Source organism: Oscarella lobularis, chromosome 5 (genome assembly GCF_947507565.1).
Source record: "Oscarella lobularis chromosome 5, ooOscLobu1.1, whole genome shotgun sequence".
Classification (NCBI taxonomy): domain Eukaryota; kingdom Metazoa; phylum Porifera; class Homoscleromorpha; order Homosclerophorida; family Oscarellidae; genus Oscarella; species Oscarella lobularis.
This window is the reverse complement of record NC_089179.1, coordinates 624,689-639,767: the sequence shown is the minus strand read 5'-3', so window position 1 is coordinate 639,767 and position 15,079 is coordinate 624,689. Positions and strand designations below refer to the sequence as shown.

The following is a 15,079-nucleotide window of genomic DNA, read 5'->3' as shown; positions in this document are numbered from 1 at the left end:
ACAAAGGTGTGCGCGCGCGCACTCGGCCACTCGCACGCGGTTTGCGCAAAAAAATCCCTCGACGACGGCTCGATGCTCAGTAAAAGCCGTGAAACAGGCCGTCGATTTCAGCTGTCCGGTTTCGACGACGCGACGCGTCGATCTCTCGCCTCCAGCATCACAAAATTGGGCGCAACGTACATCGATGATCCGGTAGGCTATCTAAGTCGAAGATTCGCCGCCGCCTTATCCTTTTGTCGTCGTTAGTCTTTTAACCGAAGATGCACGCACGTCGTGAGCAAATCGCCGGGCCGATTAGAGAAATATCTGCTCGGTTGCGCATCGGGTTCGCCATTTTCCCTTTATAGCCCGGAAATTAATTTGCTAATCAGGAATTTGGGTTTTGACGGCGGAATTCGTGCGCGACAGCGCAAAAGCCGGACGTTGGACGGAAGAGGCGAATTATTGCTGGAGCCGTAGATGTGACGATTCCAAACATTTGACGTCATATGAATCGGCAGCGAATCGATGGAAGAAACGGAGACCCTTTAGCGATTGGAAAGTCGCCGTCGCGACAAAAAAGAAGGGCAAAGATTACAAAAAGAAATAATTTTTCGTGCAAGTTTTAGGTATCTAATCTTTTCTTCTCTCTAGGCTGTTGGAATGTGGTGGCGCCGTCGTTTTTTTGAAAACGGATTCATCTTCTCTGGCCGAGTTCGTGGAAAGGAACTCCGTTACACACGTGTTTGCAGATGCTGATGATTGTGGCATTGGCAAGGACATGCCAAAGTTCGTTCTAGTTCTGAAGCCAGAGTATATGATTCAATACTTGATTAGTGTAAGTGCCCTCGCGGTTTCCATGAGACCCAAATTACGTGACCGCGCGTTTTTAGGACTCTTTGCCTGATACTAAGGAATTTGAAATGCCTTCTGAAAACGTTGACGCTGTTACACTTGACAGCGGTGAAGTCATGGAATTGTCAATGGTTACCTCAGAAAACTTCTGCTGGTCAGCGAAGGTCAGTGGAGACATTTAATTAACCATGCATTGCAACAAATAACGTTTGTCACAGAAACGACGTCGCGTTGAGATGCCCTTCGATTCGCACGTTCAATTGTCTTCTCGCAAAGGCCCAGAGGTATTATTCCTTTTTTAGTGCGCATTGACGACTCGCGAGGAACTTCTTCGTTTTGCAGGTTTCCGTTTCGACAAGAAAGCAAATGAATCAATTCGCTGATGCCGAAACACTGCTGCAGGTTGTGCATTCTCTGCCTTGTTTTCCGCCGCCCGAATCACTTGGCGACATCGTCAAGGAATTGCTTTCGGTGTGGAGGCTAACGTCAAGGAAAAAGTGTTGAATTGAATTGATTCATTCCTTTGCGCAGGATTCCGTCGACTTCGACGGGGCCCAGAATATATACTACGCCCTTCGCCGCGTTCTATCGCTGCATCCACCGTGGAAATCCGCTTACATGCGATTCTCCTATCTTCAGAGCCTCGGTCGTAATCAAGGAAGGAATAGTCTTTCCCTTTTCGACGTCGCAGCTCAGGCTTGGACGACAGTAATTGAATCCATAAAGTAGGGAGGGAGTGGGTTGATAGTAGAAAATTTTTTCTATTCTCTTTTCTTCAGGTCAATTGTGTCATCTTCTTCTACGTACGTCAATCGAGAGTATTTAATCAAAGCGTTTTTATACGTGTGCTTCTTTAGCGACGTCGTCGTATCGTCGGCGATGAAATTTGTTGAATTTTTTGCTGCTTTGGTGATGCAAGACTTTGACCACGCGTTGAAGGAAAGCGAAGAAACGCAGCATTTGCAACAGACGTTGCTATGGCAGCTTATTTGGGTAAAAGAACGACTTCCCCATGCGAATACCAAAGTGCAAGAATTGATAAAGCTGATTCTGGATTCCGCTTGCAATGAGGTGATTTTTCTTGGCGAACGTCTTTGACTGTGTGATGACGTTCTTGCAGGTACTTTTGACGCAGAATTTGCTGGAAATCGTTCTGAGAATAGCCAAGTGTATAAATGCGTCTGACTCTGCGTCAAAATCGCTAATTGGCCAGAGATCCGAATCTCTTGCCTGGGAATTTGCTTTGGCTATCAAATCGACGAAAAATTGCGGCGGCGTCACGATTCGTCTTCTTCAATCAATTAAACCGGCGTGGCTCGCATTTAAAATCTGTCGTTTTCTGTTGGACAGATACGCGTCAATGAAGCCTTCAAAAGAAGAAATGAAAAACGATCTTGAGCACGTGGTAAAAAAACGCTTGAATTTCTCTCGTTCAGCACTACAACTCACATTCGCTATATAGATGAATCGACATTTGTTTTTAATTCCCAACGTTGATAGCGTTGCAAAAGTGACGTCAGAAAATAAATCGTCTAGTAGATTGACAGAAGTCTCAGTGTAAGAAATTTACATGTACAGTATATATTATATGTAAATATTTACGCACTGGTTTTAGAAATTTGCTCAGTCAATCGCAAAAGAAGCACAAAAATTGGAACAAGAGAAATTTAAAAGGCAAGCTGAAATGTGTTTTTGGTCTATTTTTTGCGATTTGATGCGCAGGCGAGACTCCGCTGCAAGTCTACTGCATCAAGGGAGACGTCGAAGCGGTGCGCGAGTGTCTCGCGCTTGGAACCAACCCCAATTCGGCTGATCACGCCGGATGGACTCCTCTTCACGAAGTGGCCTCTCGGGGGGATACCGCGTGCATGAAAGAGCTCATGAAGTACGGAACGACGACGTCGACATTGACATTCAACGTAGGAAGGGGCGCCTCGTCGCGCGTCGTTTCTTCTCATTTTTTTCTTCTTCGTTTTTAGTCAGCTCAGGTTCTGTATCTTTCGCCGTCGAGTCACGACGGGACGACGCCTCTTCATGATGCCGCATCGAATGGGAAAATAGAGGCAGCGCGATTGCTTTTGAGTCGCGGAGGTACCCCCCCCCCCCCCCCCCCCCACGTCTTTCCGCTCACACGAATTTCGTATCATTTGTCGTGCAGGAAAATCGCTTCTTTGCTTGCTGACAAATGCTGGTAAAAGTCCGCGTGATGTCGCGTCGACGGACGCCGTCCGACAGCTCTTCGACGAATGGGACGATGGGAATTCGGTCTCGGAAGAAGTCACGACGTCTCAGGTATTCGTACGCTCCTTCCCAGAATCGCGCTTCGCTCCTACTCCGGCGGACTATTCTTCTCTCGGCTGCGTTTTTCCGGCCGAAGCGTGCTCCCTTTACGCGTTTCTAGTCGCGCGCGAATTCACCTCCTACATCGAGCACCAGCTGATCACACCGGCCGGTTTATCGGCAGTAGACATACGATTCATTGAGTACACGAGCGACTTTTTGGAGACCTTTCACGCTCACTTGAGCGCATTGATGAAAACAGAGAGCCCCTTACCGCCCGTAGTGAACATTTATTTGAAAAGCATGGCAGCAATGGCCAGTGTTTTCTGATTTCAAAACTAATGGAAGACGTGTTTATCTATTGTACTGTGTTCAGCTCCAAACGTCAGCCGAGTAGCGGCCTCTCGTTTGAAGTTTCTTGATGTAGTCTTCCGCTTGGGCGTGCTTCATTTGCCCGCACTCTTCTACGACTTTCACGAGGATGCTGTGAACGTCTTTCGCCATATTTCGAGCATCCCTACGCCGTGTGGAAGTAAGCGTTGCAAAATTTTAAAAGTATCGCCTTACTGACCCGCAAATGTAAACGTGACCCCCATTGTCCAAAATGTTCCATAGCTCTTGCTTATTATTTTCCATTAGGTGCGTAACATAGACTTTTTGAGGCTGAAAAAGAAAAGGAAGGGTCGTGTTTAGAATTTTCGTCGTACAGCGTACTGTACCTGATCTCTTGAAAAGGCCGCGTGCAACGCTGACAACGTTTTGTCAGCGACGAATCCTTCTAATTCTTCTTTGTAGAGAAAGTCTTCCGCCTCCTTACGGCATCCGAAATAGAGAACAGTGTCGCCTATACGTTTTCCTGAAAAGAAACGAATGGGTAGACAACGGAGCGTTTCAAATAAGACCAACCGCTTTCGGACGTCATTTTCCTATCTTGTATGAATCCTCGAAAGGGCGCAAGCCCCGTGCCAGGCCCAATCATAACAATAGGAGATATGGATCTCACAGGAAGCCGGAAATTCGATTTTCTGACGTAAATGGGAACACGTGGCGGACGATTTTCTACGACGGACGATGAGAAGAAGAAAACGCGTTTTTCCGCGAAAACACGTACCGTTTGGTTTCTTGGGTGCAAGCCAGGCGGTAGCCACGCCATCCACGTGACGACCGATCCTAGTTTGGTAGTCCACTAAAACGGCGGTGACGTGAATTCGCGTGGGATACATCTAAATTTAATTTAGCACATATTTTTGCAGGAAAAGTCTTCGGATGTATTTTTTGCCTTCGGGGACGACGATATGGAATAATAGCGGCATTGGAGGCGAGGCAGCAACTCGAGCACGTGGTCTATGGGAGGACGAAACGAAGGCAGATCCTCCAAGACGTCTATTAGAGTTCGATGGTCTTTGACTATCCACTCGTTGTATTGATGCTGAGAAGAAAAGTGGAGGGGGAAAACGTGCGGAGAGTCGACCTACTTTTCCTTCTTCGGTCGGAGAAGTCAATTTGTTGAGGAAGTCCCTCTCACTTGAATCTGCTGCATACTCGGCTAATTCCTTGAGAACGTGAGTGTGCGGCGTACTGGTGATGTCGACGTAGTGAAGGAGAGCCGTGCGGAATGAGCACGGACACGGAAAAGGATGCTTCTTATTTGCTTGCTCTGTGCAAAGAAAAAAAGTGAAGCGTGCCCTTGCTTCTTTTTTTTGTTTAGCTGACCGTCAACGTTGATAAGAGAAAAGGCTTGATCGGGATCGAAACCGAGGAGGTCGGCGTATCGTTGCACAATTTCGGCGCTATTGGTTGGAAAAATGGCCACGTGATCGCCAGCATTGTATCTTGAAAAAGAATCAGGTATACTACTTATTATTATTATTATTATTTATTATTACCGCATTTTTGACCCAGTGATGTCGAGCTCTATGTGCATGCACGAACGACTCCCGCCTGTGTGCAGTTCTCGGTTCACTACGATTGGAGCCATGAAGGGATTTTTGGCATCGAAAGGTCTGGAAGAGATGGCCGTTAAACGTGAGTATCTTCTGCCTACCTCTGTCTCACGCACGGCTTTTGCGTTTCGTAGGACTTGAAGCGAGATATTTCTCCGGTAAAAACTTTGTCTCGCTCTCCTTCATTGCACAGCTGCAGTCGAAAATCTCGAATGCTAAGAAACGATTCGTCAAGCATCAAAGTAGGCTGACAATTCATATGGTACCTTTGGTCTCCTCCCGTTTGTTCTAGACCGAATTGTTCACAAAGAGATGGCCACAATTTCTCCTTCCAAGTCACAAAATCTTCCTCGATGCTGCAGCAGAAGAACGAGATGAGGCGAGTCGGTATTCTATAGGGGTTCGTTGACTTGCTTTGCATCATCGTCGCCCTCCCCTCGTTCAAATACTCTCTCTGCCCCAAGCTCTTCCATCCGTTTGTCAAAGAACCGGGCCATAGAGTTGTAGTGTTCATACGTCTTATTGCCCAGCCCAAAAACCTGGAGTAGCAAAAAAATGTGAAAATCGGAGTACAGTCGATTTTTCACTCTTACAGCAAATCGAAGACCTTGCAAATCCGCATCTGTGCTCTTGAGCCACTCATGGAAATCTTGAGCATTGTCAGTCGGATCGCCCTCTCCGTACGTGGCCATGCAAAGGACGACGATACAATTGTCAATCTCTTTCAACCGATCTAATTCCTCCTATGAGACGAGGGGAGTCGATAAAGAAGAATGCGTGCGCGGGGGAACCCTGACCAAGTCATAATCCTCTGGATCAATTGCCATCGCCCGAAGCCCGTAGCGCTGAGCGTCCTTCGCCAATCGGCCTGCAAATTCCTCGGCCGTACCCGTTTGGGATCCGTACAGTATAACCATGTTTTTGTTCTGCACACAGGCGTCAGATCACATCGCGACGACTCGTAGATCATTCTAATACCCCCGCTTTCATTTTGCTAACGATACTTCGATCCGAGATGGCGCTACGTACGTCACGTCGTAAGGAGATGCCTTGCCGCCTCCGGCCGACTTACCTGCTGCTCTTCGTCTTGAAGCGCAAATCCAAAACGACGTCTGGTGAGCCCACGCGCTTCTTCCAGCGTCGATACCAGAGTATCAAGGCCACTACGACCAAAACCACGGCAATGTCGAGCGGTCCTATCCACGGTTCGCTCGACGCGTCGTTCTGCATTGCTGAGGTCCTGCTGCACAGTGTTAGCGTGCTTGACAACTTCGCGAATGGCGGCGCGTCTACTGCGAGAATCTCAAGAAGACGATGAAAAGCCGCTATTTTCGGCTAAGCTAGAAAGTGTGAAGGCGCTGCACACGCTTCTAAAAGCGATTCATTTCAAAGACGTGAGTCAGAAAGGCGACGCATATCCACGCACACAATTTATTTATTTCTAGTCAGCAACCTGTTTTCTGAGCAGCGACGGCTTGAAAGTGACCGTAGAAGACGCCAAGTGCTTGCAGGCAAACGCCTTCATCCAGGCATCTATATTTGAAGACTTCACCTTCGACGACGAGGGAACGACGTTCGGAATCAATCTTTCCGCTTTGCTAGTGAGCGTCAAAAAATTAAAAATAAATTAATTTTTTTTTAAAAATTAAAAAAAACTTTTTAATTAGGAATGCCTTAGCATGTTCAGCACGAAGGATTCGACTCAACGCACTGCAGTCAGAATGGCTTACAATGGCTATGGATCCCCATTGATGATACTGTAAGTTTTCCGGAGACGAGACGGGGTGGCTATATTCTGGAATCTCAGCATTGAAGAAAGCGGCGTGCTAATTGACTGCAGCATTCGAACCGAGGAACCAATTGAAACTCTGGATTTTGACTTTTGTTCAGCTAATGTTGTCAATAAGGCGATTGTAAAGGTATGACGTCATAGCGTTTTTTTCTATTATTGATTTTGCGCAAGGCTGAGGGTTTGCGCGAGATCTTTTTTGAATTGGATGGGACTAGTAGTGTTGTGGAAATAATGATCTCGCCTGATGCTCCCTATTTCAGAGTTACCACCTTTGGAATTGTAGGCCTCATTCACGTGAGTACGCGTCTACTTTTTGCTATTTTAGAATCATTGATTTAGTTTAGTTTGAAATACCGAAGGACTCGGATATGATGGAGTCATTCGATTCGCAGCAGACACAAGCCAATCGGTTTAAATTTGCTCTGATCAAGCCCTCTATCAAAGCGTTGGCACTTGCATCTAAAGTATCAATTCGAATGGATACGCGAGGCTTTCTCTCGATGCAGTACTTGATTCAAAACGAAGACGGATCTGTATGTTTCGTCGAATACTTGGTAAGATGAAACCTGGCGAGTGTCCTTGTTCTGATCCCTATAGATGAATTGTAGTGTGTTCCAGATATGGTTTTATCGGAGGAAGAGTAAGAAAATCGACAGAGTAGCGTATTTTATTTACTCCATTAAATCAATGGGAATTAGCACATGCACCCGTATCTTTTTTTCACGTGACTAGCTAGAAGATGCGTTCGCTCGTCGTCTCGGCTCCGGGGAAAGTAATTCTGACTGGCGAGCACGCTGTCGTCTATGGAAAGGTACAGCAGTATAGCCGTTGCAAGAGATTGCTTGCATCTACTTCGATCTCTCGCAGACGGCTTTGGCTGCAAGTCTCGATTTGCGCATGTTTGCGCAGATCGAGCCGCTCGACGACGAAGACGTCGTTGAAATCCAAATGAGCGACGTGGCCTTTAGCAAGCGATGGAAAATCGCTGATCTAGAGCCGCTCGTTGCAAGCGGAATCGGTACGTAAGACACAGTTATAGGCAAGGCGTCAAATATTTCGGTTTCTCTCGCTTTAGGATCGGCTGCGTCTCCTTGCGCGCCGTCGCACGATCAGATGGCGGCGCTGAAGAAAACGTGCGGCATTTCAGACGACGTCGAAATTCAGGAAATTCAAGATTTGGCCGCTCTCGTCTTTCTTTATCTTTTCGGCGCCGTGTGCTACGAGAAAAAGGCGAGGTGTAGACGACAGTCGTTTATCGGCACCTTCTAAATTTTGAACTCTATTTAGGTCTTTTCCGTCGCTTCGGGTTCGAATTTTATCGCAGTTTCCATTTGCTGCCGGTCTTGGCTCTTCTGCCGCTTTTTCCGTCTGTTTGGCGGCCGGCTTTTTGACTCGTTCGCACCGCGTGACTCCTCTCGCCGTTGCGGCTAAGCAGTTGTCTTCAATTCCTGATCAATTCGGCGGTGGAGGCGGAAGATCGTTTGGCTATAGTTCCGAAGACCTGCAATTGATCAATGAGTGGGCATTCGAAGGAGAAAAGCTCATTCACGGAAATCCGTCGGGAATCGATAATTCAATAAGTAGTTTTGGTGGAACTATTGCGTACACCAAAGGATCAATGGTCCCACTTAAAAGGCACGGTACATATAGTTAACTGTATATGCATAGTTTATTTGGACAGATTGCCCGCCTTGAAAATTCTTGTTGTATATACCAAAGTCGCTCGAAGCACCAAGAAATTGGTTTCCGGTGTGAAACGGAAGTGCGAGAAGGTTGATGCTGTGTAATTGACCGAGTCACAATTTGAATGGTATATCTTTAGTTTCCTGTTCTTTTTTCACACATCATGGATGCCGTTGGCGATTTGACATTACAATTCCAATCAAGTCTAGAACAGCTAAAGAACGGTATTTGTTACACTTAACTAATTTCTTTCTTAGTATTATTCTTATTTGTAGATGCTGACGAGGAGGATACTTTGTACAATGAAATTGAGGTAAGAGACTAGAAGGTTCAGTTGACATTACCGTATTGTTTTTTAGGATTTAGTTGACATCAATCAGTGTCTTTTACAAGCTATGGGAGTTAGCCATTCGTCTGTGAATCGAGTCTGTCACTTGTTGAACCAGTTCGGAGTTCACGCCAAATTGACGGGTGCAGGCGGAGGGGGCTGCGTTTTAGGATTTCCAAGGCCTGGTAGGTCACATGTTTCTCGTCCACTATCCGCAATCATTGATTTTAGGATTTAATACGTATAAAGACGTCGTAGACGCTTTGCAAAAAGAAGGCTATTCCTGCTGGAAAACTACGGTCGGAGGAGCAGGAGTGGCTTGCCACTCGGACGACGACTGCCAGTAGATGACACGATTTATTTGTGTCTCTTGGAAATAGAACAAACAATTAATAAACTCCGCGGAAGCAGGGCATTCCCTGGAGCGTTTGCTACGCTGTTTTCTGTGCGTGTCACTGTGTGTATCTGCTCTCAATGACGTCTTTCGACTCTTTGACGTCGAGAGCGAATATTTGAGCGAACGTTCCTTCGCGCAGATGAAACTGACGTTGATTGACAGCTTAGCTGCCTTGCCGCGGCGATTTGAGACGACAGAAGGGCCTATTCGCGACGTTTCGGCGACGATCTCCAACGGTCACGTGATTGCGATCAACACGCGGTAAGATCGATTCGCAAAAACGCTTTTATTCGAGCAAAAAACGCGCATACGGAATCACTCACAACCTATACTAACGAAAAAACTTCTACCTGGCTCAAATTATCTTGAATATGTCCCGTTCTTCGCGTTATCTCCGCGTCGCGTCGTTTTTCTTTCGTCCGACTTCTCTCCTGCGAAAAAAAGAGATTAGCTACTGTAAATTAATCCGTATACGTACCTTTTTGTTGCGTCCGTATTCGCGCTACCCAGGCTACACCGCGGGGAGGTTCGGACGCGTCGTAGCCCAGGGAAGTCTTCGCAAAGCGATGACCCCCTTCCAAAAAGTGTCGGGCGAGTTGCGGGTCCTCGGCCACGCCATTCAGTACCCGCCTGGATGAGGATCGGCCCCTAAAACCGAAACCCCGGCGCGCTGGTATCAAAGCCTTCGGTATATGTTCCATGAGAAGAACCGGGCCTTGTGGAGTGGAGAGAGGCTGACCGCTGTTTGTAGGAGTCAACAATGAAGACAGTGCAGTGGAGGAATCGAAGGCTCCTGGGCCGGATCATCTTCGGTCTAATCGCGTCGTTCGGGTGAGAAAAGTGCCGGCAACCAGACCATGGATGAACACCCCCTCCAAGTCGTGCCCGCTCGAGCCTAGCGCGGGCCGTACTTGTTGACGACAATAAGACCTTAGACGATCCTTCTGCCCAGTGCGTAAACCGAGGCCGAAGCCCCCCATCGCCCTGCCTACAGGCTCCGGCACGGAATTAACCGTGGGCCACGCTGAGTTCCAACTATCCTCGCTTGCCTTCTGTCGAATCTCCCGAGCCAGTCCTCTCAAGGATGAGACGCAGATTGCTCCGCGCCGCACCCACCCTCAGCCGCAACTGAAGGAAGATCGGTGTGCGCTTCGCTTTTGAACCGTGTAGCTCCGCCCAGCGCGCTCATTGGTCCGCGGTGTCACGTGGTGTGACGTTGAGCGCGTTCATTGGCTCTACCGCTCGTAGGCGCGAAATCGTAAACCGGTTTTGAATACAGGTTGGCAACGGCCGAAATGCTATCTTTAGAAATCAAATGATGCAACCATGATGCAACATCGTCGACGTCACGGTCACGCGAGTGACGTAAGATCGACTTTGCTCAAGATGGCGGAAGAATGGCGGAGATAAAGACCTCGAAAAGCGAAGCGTAGAATGCCTAGAATTAGCTCGAGAAGAGCGAGAAGGGCGAGAAATGCCGAACGAGGAGTCTCCGTGGCGAAAACGGTGGAGCTCAAACCGTTTTTTCCCAATTTCGACGTCGCGCGAGTCGACGCCAACGCCGCAACGTCGATCAAGCAAAAGCGGAAGATTATTGCATCGCATTCGCATGTAAGCGATGGACGGAAACCGACGAAAACAGCGAAATATTCGAATTTAGTAAGTAGAGAGCCCCGCCCCCTCCCTCAGACGAATTATCTTTGTACGACATCGACTGTGAAATAACTTTTTGCAAGTGTCTATTTTTATTTTTGACGTAAATGTCTAGGTACATCAATTATCATTGATTTCTACTTTTCTTCCTCAACTCGACGCATGGCTCTGGATGGTCTCTTGAACTTACTCCCAAATCACCTCGTGAAACAGGGTCCCCAAGAAGAACTCGAAAGAATCGTACTCTAGAGCGTTCAAGTCGACTTCGTGCAGGGGGCTGCGTTTTACGATTTCCAAGGCCTGGTAGGTCACATGTTTCTCGCCCACTATCCGCAATCATTGATTTTAGGATTTAATGCGTATAAAGACGTCATAGATGCTTTGCAGAAAGAAGGCTATTCCTGCTGCAAAACTACGGTTGGAGGAGCAGGAGTGGCTTGCCACTTGGACGATGACTGCTGGTAGATGACACGATTTATTTGTGTCTCTTGGAAATAGAACAAACAATTAAATATTTCTCAGGACAACAAATAGCAGAAAGAGTCCAACTATGGCAAGGAACGCAAAAATCGTACCGCTCATCCAAAAGACAAGAAGTAAAACGATAAGCCAGAAAATCATTTGATATGACGCCAAAATTCTGAGAGTAATTCTCGGTTCATAGCCAGGAAAAAGTTCTTTGATTCTTTCCACGTCCGTCGCAGTCGGAGTCTGATTGACGTCATCTCGATCCTTACTTGGAGTGGTATGAGTGTAATTCTTCATTACTTTTTTCCACGAAGGAACAGGATCGGAGAGGAATGCTCTGGCAATCCAACGGCGAATTCGCAGTTGTTCCTCTTCACGCCACTCTCGCAAGGTAGGTCCAATCTAGAGAGCAGAGTTCAGAAATTTAGTTTTTACTCCTAAACTACATAACCAGTGCATCCAGTGATTCAGATACTTTGTGCCACAATCGAACCAAACTCGGATTTTCGTACGAGCGAATGGGAACGCAAAGAGGATCACAAAACGGCTTAATTCGAGCTGAATTGCATCGTCTCGAACCATTCATAAGCTGTAAATTAGAAGAAGAAAAACAACGTCCCTTCGTTCGCGACAAGATCATCGTGCACAGATAACCTAACCTGTTGCCGGCCCAAAGGAGACAGAAGCCTTTTATCAGAACCTAACAGGTAGTCAGGTTCTAAGTTGCTGATGCCCCCGCCGAAAGAGGTAGCAGAAGGCGGTGTCGTTGGCAACGAAAAGCTGCCGCCGCCGCCGCCACCGCCGCCAGGAAGAGTGGCAGCCCCCGTTTGAAGTAGTTCATCCGCTTGCTCGTTCAGATCGTTCACATGAATGCGTCTCCGCAGCGGCGGCGACGGCGGAAGACTGGAAGAGAGTGGCGACGCTGCGGCGGCGGGTGACCTGTTCTGTGTCGTCACAACGACGTGAGATATCTAAAGAACGTCGTTTCTCAAATCGACTTATCGTTCAAGCGTCATCTCACTTGAAAACCCGACTGGAAAAAAGCGAGACCTTGTTCCAAATGCTGAACAACTCTTCTCATCTCATCTTCCTTGTCGTAATTTCTCCCCTCGTCGCCGTCGGAGGGCGTGTTCCACCATCCAACGAGCGACGAGAGCAAGATTCGCAGAGGCTGCGTCTCTGTACGACGAGGTGTGGTCGGAGGAGAAGAGGGTGTCTCATTCATCTGCTTCAGATAACGCAAGGTAAGCGTCATATCGCCCATCAGGAGTTCGATCTAAAAAGATTTAATCCGAAACCGCGAGACGGCGCTATTTTTCAATAAAACCATCTCTTTAATTTCTCTGATGGAACGCGACGAAGCGTCCACTCCAGAAAAAGGCGACGACAAAGGAGGCGAAGGAGAGAGAGGAGTCGAGTCAAACTGAGCAATCATCGTCGTCAATGCATTTTGAGAAAATACCTGCGGTTTTTTTGCGACGATGACTGGTAAGCAAGCGTCTTGGGGGACGTCCTTACCTTAGCAACTCGAAATATCATGATTGTGTTCCTTGAGTCGGTCAGAGGAAGCCTGATTGCGCGCCGGAGAAACTCGGCAAGCAACGTCGTATAGAACGGTATGTTTTGTTGAATAAATGCGTCCCTGCCAACGATTTTTTTACAAAGACAGATACGAATTATTGATTACCGGCGCTCACCACGTGGAACAATTTGCGGTTCCTCCACTCGCAGCTGCGTAGCGCCACGGCTGAATATAGGTCAGCCACAACTCAAGGACCTTCAAAGGTATATATTATAGATAGATAATCAGACGCTGCCACTCCCTTCCCCACCGCGCGAAAGGTTCCAGTTAGTGGCCAATGAACGAAACAATGGCTCAAAAATGCAAACATTTTCTGCTGAAATATCACGGGAATAATTGTCCTGCGCAAAACGTCATCATTTATAAAAGTTCTTAACAAGCTCCCAATTTACCTTCTAAAATGAAGCATGGACAAAGATGACGTCCTTAGTGCTCCTGCTCCGAACGAGTGCAGGTGCTTGACGAACATGCGAAGGATACGAATGAACTCTTGTGGCGGCGTCGCCACCTGGAATGAGGAGGGAAATGAGGAAAGAAATTTTCCACGCGAATTCTCCTCCTACTTGACTAGCGACGAAACTTGACGATCCGCTCACTACGTCAGACGGAATGCGATTCAACCAAAACTCGGCTAAAACCTAAACAGAATTGGAAATCAAATCGATAGAGTCAATCCTAATCAATCAGCAAACCATAGCAAACGTTTCCGATGCCCACGTCTCACCGACGGATCCTCCTAGACCGTTTGCAGTGCCGAAAGGAGACGGCGACGGCGGCACGTTTGACAAGGGAGAATGTCCAACTTTTAGCAGCCCCGGGATTGGCTGGTAAGTCAGTGGCGAAGCAAAGCCGTGCCATTTTAGAAAGGCAATCTCAGGAGACCTGGATAAATAATTATTATTATATTAATTCCCCGGTCCCCCCTTGCCATGGATGGCGTGAAGGCTGTTGCTGCTGCTGCTGCCGCCTCTCCTGAAATGGTGACGTAGGTAGCGTTGATGATAGAGGTGAGAATGTTGATGAACTCGGGTAAGTTCCACCAGGCGATAGTTGTTTAGCTAATTCATTCAAATCCCCAGTTGCAGGCAGAAAGAATTTTGAATAGGAATCAAGAAGCGACGAGTAGAGAGACTTTCCTAATTCCGTCCAACTAGTAGCAGCACCAGCACCAGCACTGTCTGCAATCTATCAGAATCCCAAAACACTCTTCCCCGCCCAATTAAGGTACAAAAGAAAACTCACTCTATCGTCAACATCGGACCAATAGACAAGATAGTACGCAAAATGAAACATGTAATATTCAAAGGCACCTAGAAGAATGACGAAAATTGCACGATACAATAAGAAGACGGCGGCAACCATACTAAGCCATATTATTCCAGGATGACCGTCTCCTGAAAATCCCAATAATTGATTTTGATATGGCTGTTGATGACGGGTGTGCTGCGTTTGGAAGCTGTGCAGATTTCGTTGAAAGAGGAGTGGAACGACGCCGGACGCGAGCTGCTTTCGCGTTCGTTCCTCAAATTAAAATAATTAAATGCACTTAATTAATGGGATTTAATAGGTGTGTATACCGGTAGACACGTGATTGGAAACTCGAATTTGACGTCCCCTATCGGTTGGAGTTGAGCAATGAGACGAAAGAGAAATCCTTGAGGAGATAGGAAGAAAAAGACGGCGTTGAAATTGAGTTCGTGCTGGACGCAATGAAGTTCTCGGAGGCCCCATCCGTGCGATCCGTCGAAGCCGAACACGTTCGCCAAAAGACGAGGAAAAACTTGATGAATGTCCTACGCAAATATAGACGAAGTCTCGGTAGTACGTTCGAATGTCTCCGTCGTTCTATTCACCTTGATCGCGAGGCGGCTTAGCACTTGTTCGCACTGGCGGCATCGTCCCGGGAACGTTGGCTCTCTCAGAGCCCTATCCATATCACTCTGAAGCTCCTGTATATAAACGGCGTTCAGGTACAACGCGAGATGCTTCTCCCACTCTACCGTACCATCGCTTCAACGCGCCCCACCGAACCAAATTGCCCGTACGCGGCGGTCAAACTCTAACGCGTTGTGTACGCCCCCGCGCCTACGTCGCCACCTAATGAATCTGAACTGTAGCC

The 15,079-nt window shown here is 47.5% G+C and overlaps 5 protein-coding genes and 2 long non-coding RNA genes across 9 annotated transcripts; 4 read left to right on the top strand and 3 right to left on the bottom strand.

Moving 5' to 3' along the window:
* The first annotated feature begins 41 nt into the window (after nucleotides 1-41).
* On the top strand, nucleotides 42-3,461 carry LOC136187030 (SMC5-SMC6 complex localization factor protein 1-like). Its single transcript, XM_065974540.1, has 16 exons — nucleotides 42-192; nucleotides 247-325; nucleotides 372-583; nucleotides 635-817; nucleotides 873-998; nucleotides 1,053-1,118; nucleotides 1,177-1,305; nucleotides 1,366-1,559; nucleotides 1,614-1,637; nucleotides 1,692-1,905; nucleotides 1,955-2,239; nucleotides 2,297-2,391; nucleotides 2,450-2,508; nucleotides 2,557-2,753; nucleotides 2,814-2,925; nucleotides 2,993-3,461. Exons 1-16 carry the CDS (start codon nucleotides 73-75, stop codon nucleotides 3,442-3,444), a joined length of 2,547 nt encoding a protein of 848 aa, XP_065830612.1. The 5' UTR covers nucleotides 42-72; the 3' UTR covers nucleotides 3,445-3,461.
* LOC136187033 (NADPH--cytochrome P450 reductase-like) lies at nucleotides 3,385-6,312 on the bottom strand. The gene is made up of 16 exons (XM_065974542.1): nucleotides 6,130-6,312; nucleotides 6,036-6,078; nucleotides 5,855-5,983; nucleotides 5,651-5,800; nucleotides 5,472-5,596; nucleotides 5,324-5,413; nucleotides 5,174-5,272; nucleotides 5,001-5,117; nucleotides 4,828-4,946; nucleotides 4,590-4,771; nucleotides 4,394-4,543; nucleotides 4,226-4,337; nucleotides 4,021-4,173; nucleotides 3,834-3,970; nucleotides 3,686-3,777; nucleotides 3,385-3,631 (listed from the first exon to the last, which is right to left on the bottom strand). The coding sequence occupies exons 1-16, from the start codon at nucleotides 6,285-6,287 to the stop codon at nucleotides 3,487-3,489; spliced, it is 2,001 nt and encodes a 666-aa protein (XP_065830614.1). The 5' UTR covers nucleotides 6,288-6,312; the 3' UTR covers nucleotides 3,385-3,486.
* Nucleotides 6,264-7,544, top strand: LOC136187046 (cell cycle checkpoint protein RAD1-like). The gene is made up of 7 exons (XM_065974558.1): nucleotides 6,264-6,451; nucleotides 6,503-6,658; nucleotides 6,725-6,816; nucleotides 6,865-6,976; nucleotides 7,021-7,143; nucleotides 7,194-7,403; nucleotides 7,458-7,544. Exons 1-7 carry the CDS (start codon nucleotides 6,335-6,337, stop codon nucleotides 7,491-7,493), a joined length of 846 nt encoding a protein of 281 aa, XP_065830630.1. The 5' UTR covers nucleotides 6,264-6,334; the 3' UTR covers nucleotides 7,494-7,544.
* A 30-nt stretch (nucleotides 7,545-7,574) lies between these two features.
* LOC136187041 (mevalonate kinase-like) lies at nucleotides 7,575-9,376 on the top strand. Its single transcript, XM_065974553.1, is given in 9 exon segments — nucleotides 7,575-7,660; nucleotides 7,717-7,867; nucleotides 7,925-8,084; nucleotides 8,137-8,484; nucleotides 8,486-8,621; nucleotides 8,672-8,756; nucleotides 8,808-8,845; nucleotides 8,892-9,045; nucleotides 9,092-9,376. Coding segments are annotated over 9 exon segments (1,260 nt in total). The 5' UTR covers nucleotides 7,575-7,588; the 3' UTR covers nucleotides 9,208-9,376.
* A 148-nt stretch (nucleotides 9,377-9,524) lies between these two features.
* On the bottom strand, nucleotides 9,525-10,344 carry LOC136187050 (uncharacterized). Its single transcript, XR_010669825.1, has 2 exons — nucleotides 9,736-10,344; nucleotides 9,525-9,688 (listed from the first exon to the last, which is right to left on the bottom strand). It is a non-coding gene; the product is annotated as an uncharacterized lncRNA (long non-coding RNA).
* A 313-nt stretch (nucleotides 10,345-10,657) lies between these two features.
* LOC136187637 (uncharacterized) lies at nucleotides 10,658-13,863 on the top strand. 3 transcript variants are annotated; one of them, XR_010669928.1, is made up of 6 exons: nucleotides 10,658-10,916; nucleotides 11,026-11,213; nucleotides 11,260-11,371; nucleotides 11,433-11,506; nucleotides 11,575-12,994; nucleotides 13,048-13,863. It is a non-coding gene; the product is annotated as an uncharacterized lncRNA (long non-coding RNA). The 3 variants fall into 3 exon arrangements; XR_010669929.1 differs by having other exon boundaries at nucleotides 13,044-13,863; XR_010669930.1 differs by lacking the exons at nucleotides 10,658-10,916; nucleotides 13,048-13,863 and adding an exon at nucleotides 10,944-10,973 and having other exon boundaries at nucleotides 11,575-12,932.
* Nucleotides 11,370-15,068, bottom strand: LOC136187633 (sphingomyelin phosphodiesterase 4-like). The gene is made up of 17 exons (XM_065975271.1): nucleotides 14,966-15,068; nucleotides 14,814-14,909; nucleotides 14,538-14,753; nucleotides 14,325-14,481; nucleotides 14,203-14,270; nucleotides 13,889-14,145; nucleotides 13,653-13,842; nucleotides 13,524-13,598; nucleotides 13,353-13,468; nucleotides 13,211-13,301; nucleotides 13,076-13,155; nucleotides 12,897-13,020; nucleotides 12,706-12,840; nucleotides 12,400-12,654; nucleotides 12,038-12,349; nucleotides 11,830-11,967; nucleotides 11,370-11,780 (listed from the first exon to the last, which is right to left on the bottom strand). The coding sequence occupies exons 1-17, from the start codon at nucleotides 14,966-14,968 to the stop codon at nucleotides 11,418-11,420; spliced, it is 2,676 nt and encodes an 891-aa protein (XP_065831343.1). The 5' UTR covers nucleotides 14,969-15,068; the 3' UTR covers nucleotides 11,370-11,417.
* Nucleotides 15,069-15,079: the final 11 nt, after the last annotated feature.